Raw genomic sequence first — 12,153 nt, 5'->3', positions numbered from 1 at the left:
AGTAGCTATGGATGGACAAAACAATAGTACTTTATATAAAACCACAAAAGACCCCAAATAACCAAAGCAAACTTGAAAAAGAACAAAGTGGAGATATTACACTCCCTGACTTCAAACTATACTATAAGGCTATAGTAATCAAAATAGTATGGTAGTAGCACAAAAACAGACACATCTATATAATAAAAGAGTAATATGCAAATTGACTGAATGGCTGAACAGAGGAACAATAATCTGGACAACCATCCATATGCCCATCTGGGACCATGTTATGACACCCACTGGAGCCATCGCTCCATGATTGCCCCGCAGAGGGAAGCCCAGGCCACTGACCAGCGGGCTGCGGTGGGTGGGCAGGGCCTCCCTCTGCGAGGGAAGCCTGGTCCTGGGTGCTAGAGGGAAGCCAGTGCCAGGAGCCGGGGGAAGGAAGGCCTACTCCTGCACAAACTTCATGCATTGAGCCTCTAGTAGATAAATAAAACAAAATACAGAGACCAAAAATAAACCCACACTTATATAGTCAGTTAATCTATGGCAGAGGAGGCAAACATATACAATGGGGGAAAAGATAACCACTTCAATAAATGGTGATTCAAAAATAGATACATACAAAAAGAGAAACTCTTCCACTTTTTTATACCATATACAAAAATAAGCTCAGATGGCCTAAAGACTTAAATGTAAGACCTGAAACTATAAAACTCCTAGAAGAAAACATAGGCAGTAAACTTTGTGACAAAGGCCTTAGCAATATTTTTTGGATATGTCTCTTCAGGCAAGAGCAATAAAGCAAAAAGAAACAAACAGAACTACATCAAGCTAAAAAAGCTTTTGCACAGCAAAGGAAACCATCAACAAAGTGAAACCTTCCGAATTAGAGATATTTATAAATAATATATCTGATAAGGGGTTAATATCCAAAATACATAAAGACTCACTCAACTCAACATAAAAAAAATAATAATCCAATTTAAAAATAGGCAGAAAACCTAATAGACATTTCTCCAAAAAAGACATACAGATAGCTAATAGATATATGAAAAATTGTTTAACATCACTAATATCAGGGAGGTATCAAAACCATACTGAGATATTACCTCCCACTTCCTGTCAAAATGTCTATTATAAAAAGACAACAAATAACAAGTGTTGGTTAGGATGTAGAGAAAAGGGAACCCTCATACATTGTTAGTGGAGTTGTAAATTGGTGTAGGCACTATGAAAAAGAGAATGAAGATTCCTCAAAATATTAAAATTGAACTACTATTAGAAACCAGCAATTCCACTTCTGGGCATTTACTTGAAGAAACTGAAAACGCTAATTTGAAATTATATATATATTCTTTATGTTCATTACAGTATTACTCACAATAGCTAAGATAATGGAAGTAACCTAGGTATCCACTGACTGATGAATGGATAAAGAAAATGTGGTATATACAGGGTATTCCCAAAAATGCATACACACTTTTTTCCTGATAGCTCACTTGATATTTCTTTCTTTTTATATTTAACACATTGGTATTAATAATTATTCAAACTGTGTATACATTTTATTTAGACACCACACACACATACACACACACACACACACACACACACACACACACATGAATATTATTATTCAGCCATAAAAAATATTGCCATTTATGAAAACATGAATGGACCTAGAGTGTATTAGCTGAGTGAAATAAGTCAGACAGAGAAAGACAAATACCATATGATTTCACTTACATGTGAAATCTGAAGGCTAAAACATCAATGAAGCAAAACAAAACAGAAACAGACTCAGAGATGCAGGGAACAAACTGATAAATGTCAGAGGGGAGATGAGTGGGGAGATGAACAAAAAGGTGAAGACGGTTAGGAAGTACAAATTTCCAGTTATAAAATAAATAAGTCACAGGATGTAATGTATAGCATAGGGAATACAGTCAATAATATTGAAAAATTTTGCATGGTGACTGAAAGTTACAGGCATCGATGTGGCAATCACTTCACATGGCATAGAGATGTTGAATCACTATGCTATACACTTGAAACTAATATAATAGTGTAGGTCAATTACAATTATTAAAAAGAGCAAAAGCAAAATAACAGTACTGTAAGGTTATAATGTTAGCTAAAAAAAATATAAATAAGAAAGAAACTATTGGAAGAATGGGACTATTCAGCAAATAAGCACAAAAACTGTATCAAAACTGATGTACTAGATCACACATGTCAAACACAAGGCCCGCGGGCCAAATCCGGCCCGCCAGGCCTTGCAATGTGGCCCGCACCGCGCTGTCATCACTGCACTCCGCTGCGTTCCATCACAATGACGCTCGGTGATATAGGAGGTTTGTGATCTCGCCGGCCGCCTCACTTGCTATCTATTACGCATGCGCATAGATAACAAGTCACGCGAGATTCAGGAGGCGTGACCTATAGTCCGGCATCCGATGTGGTTGTGCGGGTGGCAGAGCAGAGGAGAGAGTGAGTGTGCGGGCATAAAAAATACACAGCAGAAGCTGCCAGTTCCTGGCATAAAGTGCAGGCATAAAAATCGCAACAGAATCTGCTATCTGTACCCTGCCAGACATTTATTGACTGACTTTTTTTTTCTCCACTCCATCTGCCAAATCAAGCTATCCCTGTGCAGTTTTCAACTTTTTCCTTCTAACGCAGATTTCCAATAAACTACATCTTTTACTGCCAATATTGATCCCAAAATGTCCAGGAAAAGAAAAGTTGATGGTGAAGGCAGACAATTTAATGACAAATGGGAAAATGAATACATGTTTGTGCTTAGAGAGGGCAAACCAGTGTGTATATTGTGTTATGAGACAGTGTCGGTGATGAAAGAGTACAATATACGTCGTCATTTTGACACCAAACATAATGTCAAGTATGGCAAATATACTTTGGAAGAAAAGCATAAAATTGTTAAAGAACTAAAAGGCAAACTACAATCACAGCAGCAAATGTTTACAAAGGCTACAGCGAAAAATGATGCTGTAGTGAAAGCAAGCTTTATAGTGGCTGAAGAAATTGCCCGTACTTCAAGGTGTATTTCAGAGGGTGCCTTTTTGAAGCAATGCATGCTAAAAGTGTGTGAGCAAGTATGCCCAGACCAGATACAGAGTTTTCAAAATGTCAGTTTGTGAAGAAACACCATTGCAGATAGAGTTCGAGAACTCTCAGGAAATCTATCATCACAGCTGGCCGAACAGGCATACAATTATCTCGCTTTTTCACTTGCTATCGATGAAAGCACAGACAACACTGATACAGCGCAGCTGTCCATCTTTATACATGCTACGAAGACCAACCTCTCTGTCACTGAGGAACTTTTGGATGTAGCTGCCATGCATGGGACGACAACTGGTAGAGATATATTTGAGGCTGTGGAGAAATCTATAAATAATTTTAAATTACCCTGGGAAAAGTTGGTGGGGCTAACTACCGATGGTGCGCCTTCAATGTGCGGAGAAAAGAAAGGCTTGGTTGGACTAATGAAGGAAAGAATGCAAAAAAGTCACTGCCACACACCCTTGATTACTTATCATTGCATTATCCACCAAGAGGCCATGTGTGGAAAAGTTCTGGACATGAATGACATAATGACCACAGTCATTAAAACTATTAACTTTATACGGGCACGTGGCCTGAATCATCGCCAGTTCCAGCAGTTTTTACAGGAGGTGGGTGCAGAGCATGGAGACGTGCCATACCACACAGAAGTAAGATGGCTGAGCAAGAGCGCAGTCCTCAAAAGATTTTTTGAGCTCAGAGAACAAATTGCTCTTTTCATGGAAAGTAAAGGAAAGCCCTTGCCTGAACTGTCGGATCCCGCCTGGCTATGTGATTTTGCTATGATGTGTGACATATGCGAGCATCTCGCCCAACTGAATCTGAAGCTGCAGGGACGCAAACAAGTCATCACGAAGATGTCTGACATGATCACAGCATTCCAGCGTAAACTTCAACTATGGAAGTCCCAACTGGAACAGGACAATCTTGCCCACTTTCCCGTTTGTTTGAGTATCTCAACCACTATTTCTGGTACTTTTCCTTGCAGTGGGCTGACTACCAAAGTTAGCCATTTACTAAGTGAATTTGAGCGGCGCTTCTCTGACTTTAGAACACAGCACTCAGGCTTTGACATCTTTGCCAATCCTTTTACAGTTGATGTCAACAATGTGCCCCATCACCTTCAGATGGAGATAATCGAGCTTCAGTCTGACAGTGGCCTGAAATCAAGGTTTCAGGATGTTGAAATTGAGGACTTCTACCCTCTACTGCCCCCTGACTCAATGCCAGAGCTCCGACTTCATGCTGCCCGTATTCTATCCATGTTCGGGAGCACCTATCTTTGTGAACAGATGTTTTCAATAATGAATCTGAACAAAAACAAGCACAGATCACGCATTACCGATGACAACCTCCATGCTGTTTTGCGGGTTGCTACAGCCCAAGAAATAAAACCGAACATTGACTCATTGATCCGGGGAAAACGGTGTCAGACATCTAGCCAGAAAACAAAACAATGAGCATTTTAGGTACATTCCAATATTACTGTTTTGCTTGATACCAATACTGTTTTGCTTGATAGCATGTGAGTTGGTTAACAGCACTGTTAAGGAAAAGATTGTTCCACTCATTTTAAATTCACATTTCTGGTTAACATTGTCAGTTTATGACTGTTCAGTAAACCATTCGGCCCGCGATTTAGGCTGGATTTTAGATTTTGGCCCCTTCTCTGATTGAGTTAGACACCCCTGTTAACTAGATGATGACTCAGTTTCTAATTTAATAGCAAGTACTACTTAGGAAAAAGAGATATATATGATTGATTTATTTTCTATTTTTTAAAAAGAATAAAATAAAAATATTTTAGGCTTAAAATTATAAAGCTTCAGCTGAAAATTTATCAATGGTATTCCTAATTAAACACTATTGGTTTTTCCACCTCACTTTCCCAATCATATTTATTAAAATAAATGCAATGAAAACTCCATCTCTAATGGTTTATACATTTTCTCTATATCCAACTCAATGTTTTTATACTATGTTTCCTTCTCCCAACAACCAGCTCAACTTCAGATAACTGGATACAATAGCCAGCAAGATATGAACTCTGCAAACTCTTGCTGTGGATGTTCTTCATGAGATAACTGGTCGGTGATGACTCTTTGTAGGGAACTTGGTCAGGTGAAATTCAGGGCCAACACTGGTATGCCTACCACACAAAATAGTAACTTACAGTGCTGTGGATAAGTTACCAATTTTTGTTTAATATATGCATTGCAAATAGATAAACTTGATCTTCCCAGCCTTCTTTCCATATATCAAAAAGTACGTATCTCTAAAGAGAAATGAAAATGTTTTTTGAAAATACATTTTTTTTAAATGTCACTTACCTCATCACTTTCAGGCTGGGAGAATACAATTGGCTGGCCTGTATCTGAAGCTTCCCTTATATTAAGATGTAAAGGAATGTCTCCTAAAAGAGTCACCAGATATCCATTAGTACTACAGAAGTTTATGTCGGCATTTAGAATTTCACTATTTGAACTTCAGAAACAACATCTAAACTAAATTGATTCATATAAACTTGAGTTATGATTATCCTAAAAATTGCTAAATCTTTGATCAAGGAATTTCAAATGAAAATTAGGACAAAATATTCCACTTGAGGGTAGTATAGTTACTATACACACAAACACACACACACACACACACACACACACACACACTATGTGGCCACCCCTCAAGGGGCCTTGGTTTATTCTTTGTTGGAGATCTTCCAGCAAATGGTTTGGAAGACATCTGTAAATTATTTTTACCTGTAATACCTGGCATAGACACATCATACCAATTAATAAGAGGAAACTGAAGAGGAAAAGATTGGGTGGGTAAAGTAGTCCAAAAATTAAATAAAAATAAAAATAAAATAAAATAAAATAAAATAAAATAAAAGTACAATATAATCTTCCTGGTGCTGGCAGATGAGTAAGCTAAGAGAACTATTGAAGAGTAAGCCAGACCTGTTTTCTCAACTCCCTGCCTCTTATCAGATAGAATTACTTTTATTATATACTAGAGGCCTGGTGCATGAAAATTCATGCACTGGATGGGGGTGGGGTCCCTCAGCCTGGCCTGCCCCCTCTCACAGTCCGGGAGCCCATAAGGGTGGAAGGCAACCCGGCAATCAGGGGAAGGTGACGCCTCCCTCACACCTCTGCTGTTGCCATGGCCAGCAGTGCAAGCCTTGGCCAAGCCTGGTTACCTGAGCCTTGGGTGGCCCTGGGTGACTGGGCAGCTGCCATCTGAGGTTTGCCTGTACCTCAGGTTGGCCCTGGGCAACTGGGCATCTGCCATCTGAGGCTTCCCTGCACCTTGGGCAGGCCCTGGGAGGCTGGGGGGCTGAGAGGACTGGGTGCCACCATCTTGTGGCTGTGGAAACCACCATCTTTGAGGGCGGGCAGTCAGTTAGCATGTCCCTTCCTTATTGGCTGTGGGCTCTGCCATCTTTGCGATGATGTGAGGGTCAATTAGAATATTCCCTCTTTATTAGATAGGACTAGAGGCCCAGTGCATGAAATTTGTGCACAGGGGGGATGTCTCTCAGCCCAGGCTGCACCCTTTACAATCTGGGGGACACCTTGGGGGACATCCCTCTCACAATCTGGGACTGCTGGCTCCTAACTGCTCTCCTGACTGCCTGATTGCCCCTAGCTGCTCTCCTATGCCAGCCCAATCGCCCCCAACTGCCCTCCCCTGCCAGCCCAATTGCCCCCAACTGTCCTCCCCTGCAGGCCTGGTTGCCCCCAACTGCCCTCCCCTGCCAGCCATCTTATTATGGCCATCTTGTGACGTGATGGTGGGCATCTTGTGATGATGTGAGGGTATTGCGGGAGGGTGCAAGGATTACTAGGCTTTTATTAGTATAGATTAATCTTTTAGTGTTAAAACTTGTGAGCTTGATGAGACCTCAGGACGTATATCGATACAATGAGAATCTCCAATATGCAGACTTGAGGTATGGAAGGATGTGTCTTTGCTGACGATAAATTACCATTAGGTAGTGTAATGGGGAAATGCTGGGATTCACCATCCAGCTGACCCTCTCCACTGCCCCATCACTATCGATGGCTTCCCAAAGGCAGCAAATGGAGGCATAAGTAGAAGAGTTGACTCGTCAGAGCACTCAGCATTCCTAGAACCACTCCAAATCCATGGGAAGATCATTGGAATGTGTGTATACATGTGTTTTATATAAATAAGTCATTCAGGACCATGCCAGGCAATATAAATAATGCAGATTATATGATACAACATTTCAAACCTACTACAATTTATATTATGAAGTATGCTCCTCTTATCAGCACATTTTGAAATCTTAACCAGCTCTTTAAATCTTTCTAAATGTTCAATAGACAAACGACAAAAATATATGAATATTTAGGTAACCATTTAAAGATTACCTTTTTAGTAAATTTATGTCTGTTCTACAGATCAACTAAGACTATAGGAAGTTGTCACAAGAACAGGCAGGGGAATATATGTTATAGAAAATACTTAGAAACTCATAAAGGTTTTTTCCTCTTGATTTATGAACTGCTATTATAGTACTGGGAAAAATAAAAGTAAAACCTTCTCTTTTATACAACCACCTACTGCATAATTTTTGCCTTCCATAGATTCTCTATCCTCCCACAGATACAGAAACATAGACCAAAAAAGAGGGAAACCTTGTTAGAAAATAGGCGGCATATTGAGAGTGGTAAGGGACTACAGCTGTATACAGAGAAGGATAAAAAGGAGTAAAGGTGTGGAGAATGGCTAGGTCTGAAGGAAAGGAGGGCATATTTCAGAGATACACATTAAAGGTGTTTCTGTGAGGTAACCTGAGATCTTAACTATCATGCGTAAACTGTCCCTGTAGAAGGTAAGTATGGATAAAGTTGCGAAAAGCTATTTTAACAAATTTAAAACACAGCTCACTGGATGAAACGACCTGAGGTAGCCGGAGAGTCAGTAAGAGACAAGTGAGGGTGCCTGGGGGCTTCAACCAGTCGAGGCCATAATTGTGAGAGCTCTTTGTTTTACTTCAGTTTCTAATTTTCAATTCTAACCTTTTCATTATTGGAGCCCCTGCTCAAGTTCACGGGCCCTACCTCTGGGCCCCCAGGACTGCGCTGAAAGGAGGAGATGGCTCTGAACTGGAGTTCTAAATCATTTCCCATACACTGTTAGAGACAGCAGTCTCTGGCATTATCCAGTTTTGAGATCAGTAATCAGTGTTGCTGATTTTTTTTAGTGTAACTATACATTTCTGAGCTGTTGGTTAAGAAATAATTTCCATATGTAAGACTTTCTTTAGGAGACTGTTTCAAAGTCTAAATCACTTACTTACAAAATGGTACCACCCATTTATAAATTAGGGAATTATAATATTGTCAACATAATTTAATAATGCCATTATAATTACACATTTACTTTATTAAATGAATGTCAATCTGTTATGTTATCATGCAGATTTAAGAAACAGCTTTTTAGGTTGGGTGAATGAAAACAGTTACAGAATATCATTAGTGACTATAATTGTAACAATGTATCAAAATATATCGCTAGTATTCACCTAGAATTGTGATGGCTGCTCTGGTACAAATGCATAATAACAATAACACATTTAACATCAACTTTTAGAAACGTAATTATAATAGAGCATGTTTTGAAATTCCTTGATCTCTAAAGGGGTCTTAATTGTAAACTACCTATAACTAATAACCCACTCTATGACTCTCTTACTCAGCATCTAACATCTGCCTTCCCCAGAACAATAACTCATTCAATAAGCAGAATATCAAAACATGTTTTCTCATAAGTTCATTAGGTTGCTTGTGGATCTTTTAAAAGTCATGTTTTATCAAAAATCTGTGTTTTATTCAATTAACACATGATTTCACTTCTCATAACACTAATTAACCCTTCAATTCAATAACATGAACAGTATATATAATGTAAATTTCAAGTGCCACCTCTTATAGACATAGCAAACACATATTTTGTTTTGATTCCAGAAAACAAAATATTGTCTTTCTAGAGCAGAAGGACTGATACATTCAGAACTGATCAGAAAGGCATTTTATTTTTTCATATGCACCAAGAAGTGACACTTCCAAAGTTTCCTGCAATATAATGAACAGGTATTTTCATACATACCAGTAAAAAGAGATGTGTTCCCAATGCAGCAAAACTAATGACCACTAAAACATGGGCTTCATAGTACTCAGACCACAAAACTCTCTTCTAAAATTCAAGTTATAAGCAGTTTTTATCAATAGCAGAAAGCATCAAAATTGGCAGAACAAACTTCCTTTTAAAAAGCCTTCCACAAATGAAGTATTATAAAAAGCCAAAGAAAGCATAGCACATAGAACTGCGCTAAACCAAGTTAATTTAAAACACAAAGCCAAAAGCAATTCATTACTTTCTGAGACACTTTTCATCACCATACCTGATCTCTGTTTTCCCTTCTACCATTTCCTCTGCAAAAGAATATTCTATGCCCAGCCAACATGGCTCAGTGGTTGAGCATTGACCTATGAACCAGGAGATCACGGTTCCATTCCCAGTCAGGGCACATGCCCAAGTTGTGAGCTTGATCCACAGTGTGGGGTGTGCAGGAGGCAGTCTATCAATGATTCTCTCTCATAATTGATGTTTCTATTGTCTCTTCCTCTTCCTTCCTCTCTGAGATCACAAAACATATATTTAAAAAAAATATATTCTATGATCTTACCTAGAATATCAAGACCAAGGATCTGTGCTAGTTTCCTTGCACCATCAGCACCAAAAATATGAGTCTTGTGTTTACATTTTGGGCACTGGAAAACACTCATATTTTGAACAAGGCCAAGAACCTAGAATAATAAGAATACATTGAAATCAAAACAAAATTAAACCAAATCTCAATTCATTATTTCAATATTTTTACTGCATGCCTACTGGTTTTAGTGATACAATGATGAATGAATTAAGGTCTTTCCTCTCAAGGAACTCACAAGCTAGTGGGAGAGTAAAACACTTTAATTACTTTTTAATAATGTGATAAATGCTAAAGACATATAAATGACAGGGATCAAAGATTTATACCTGAGGAGAATAAGATCTCAGAGTTGCCCGTAGAGAACTGTTTGTTCTGGGTGAGGGTGAGAATGGAGTTAAGGCTGTAGCAGGAATTGCAGGCAGTAGGAAGAGCACAAGCCTTTGGAATACAACAGGTGCAGCCGCTGTGGGCTGCAGCCTGGTGGGGGCGAAGGCAGGAGCTACTTTGGTAGGAAAGGGCAGGGTTGGATGGTAAATGCCTTCCATGTGTCTGAGGCTTTCTTCTTGAGACAACAGAAAACGACAAAAGGTTTTTTAAAGTTGAGAAGACAGTATTGAAGAGGTAGTGTTATGCAATCAGATCCGTGTTTCTGATGGCAATATAGAAAAAATAAGTAATTAAGAGGCTAACTGTGGACAAAGCCTCATGGTAAATAAAAATCAACATATAAGTGTTTTAAATGCACTATCTTATTTACTCCTCAGAAGAACTTTATCATCTGCATTCTACGAGCAATAAAATTGGCACGGCTAGCAAGAGTGAAACTCAGCTCTCAGTAGAATACTAGAGGCCCGGTGCACGAATTTGTGCACGGGTGAGGTCCCTCTGAGTGGCGTGGGATCGGGCCAAAACCCACAGTCCAATGCTGCCTATAGCTCCTACCAACCACTCCTGCTCATCCTGGCCCCACTGTGCCTGCTTCGGGCTTGCACCCAATCAGTCCCAATTGGGAGATGCTTGTGCTGCTGCAGCAGCAGCACTCGCCAGCCATGAGCCCTGAATCTGGCGGCCTCCCAAGGGGAGTGGCCTGCAAGATGGGGCTGAAACCAGCTCTCTGACATCCCTGAAGGGTCCCAGATTGCGAGAGGATGCAGGTCAGGCTGAGGGACCACACTGGTCCATGAATGGGCTGAGGAGGGACCACGGGAGCTTCAGGGTGTGTCTGGCCCATCTCGCTCAATCCCGATTGGCCAGGCCCCAGCAGCAAACTAACCTACCATTTGGACATCTGCCCCATGGTAGTCAGTGCACATCATAGCGAACAGATGATGAGCCTTAGCTTATCATTAGCATATTATGCTTTGATTGATTGATTGGTTGTTCTGTCTTTTGGTCTATTTGAATATTGCCCTTTTATTATATAGGATTATCATTTGAAATAAAAATGTAAAACCTTATAGAAAGTTTTTACATTTTACATCTCTTTCTTAGTTTTCCCAGCTTCTGGCACAAAATAGGTATCTAATAAATATTTCTTAAACAGATAGGCCCTGAAAATATAATCCTTACTCATCTTCCTTTGCTTCCCATCAGTTCACACTGATGAGAAGAAAAGATTCTCTTCTAGAATAAAATGGGGAACACAACTATGAGAGGCTTATAGATTACCATATCTGTATTATCCTATCTATTCCACCTGTAAGATGATCATCACAGGAGATATCTCTATTAGAACATTTGCATTTTAAATGACTAACAGAACCTATAGTCCACAATGAGACATAGAGACAAGTAAGTTGATCAAATTTGTTATTCTTTCTGAAAAGAGAAACAGAAAATACTAAAGTTTCCCCACAACACATGTAAATGAAGACAAATAGTGAGGGACATAAATATGTAGGTAAGCATTTTCCAAGCATCTAACAGATGTTCTTTTGCTGATGCAAAGTATCACGAAAATAAACCACAACATGTTTTGATAATTCAGTATCATCTCCAGAAGCTAAAAGAACACACCAAAAAACAAAAAAGCAAAAAATAAAAACAAAAACAAACCCTTCCCACACACCTTAGTATCACACAACTTATTTATTTATTCAGTACGTCTATATAATAACCTCACTGCCATTTATGTTAAATGTGATATATCCCCTCAGACTGTAGGGCTTCCAAGTTAAACATGAAAATATCACTCAAAAAACGGGAAGAGAAAAATCACTTAAATAATGTGAAAATCCAAGTGAGGGTTACTCTAATCAGAGAGAATGGGAAAAGCATTCCTACTCTGCATTCTCTCAGATGTCCCAAGACACAGAGGCATGGAGCAACAGTGT

General features: G+C 39.3%; 1 protein-coding gene across 2 annotated transcripts in view; it reads right to left on the bottom strand.

Moving 5' to 3' along the window:
- Positions 1 to 12,153, bottom strand: part of NUBPL (NUBP iron-sulfur cluster assembly factor, mitochondrial) — a 215,008-nt gene that overhangs the window by 8,181 nt on the left and 194,674 nt on the right. Inside the window, exons 9-11 of one of the 2 annotated variants that reach the window (XM_045585237.1) lie at positions 9,794 to 9,914; positions 5,406 to 5,488; positions 5,078 to 5,224 (exon numbers count right to left, since the gene is read on the bottom strand). In XM_045585237.1, coding sequence (XP_045441193.1) covers positions 5,204 to 5,224; positions 5,406 to 5,488; positions 9,794 to 9,914 — 225 coding nt within the window. In that variant the 3' untranslated portion in view covers positions 5,078 to 5,203. Of the gene's footprint in view, positions 1 to 5,077; positions 5,225 to 5,405; positions 5,489 to 9,793; positions 9,915 to 12,153 lie in introns of those variants that run through there. The other variant, XM_036451248.2, reaches the window with a different exon arrangement.

The sequence above is a fragment of the Pipistrellus kuhlii genome, unplaced genomic scaffold, assembly GCF_014108245.1.
Source record: "Pipistrellus kuhlii isolate mPipKuh1 unplaced genomic scaffold, mPipKuh1.p scaffold_m20_p_1, whole genome shotgun sequence".
Taxonomy (NCBI): domain Eukaryota; kingdom Metazoa; phylum Chordata; class Mammalia; order Chiroptera; family Vespertilionidae; genus Pipistrellus; species Pipistrellus kuhlii.
Note: the sequence above shows the minus strand (reverse complement) of the source record. Positions and strands in the feature narration are given on the sequence as shown.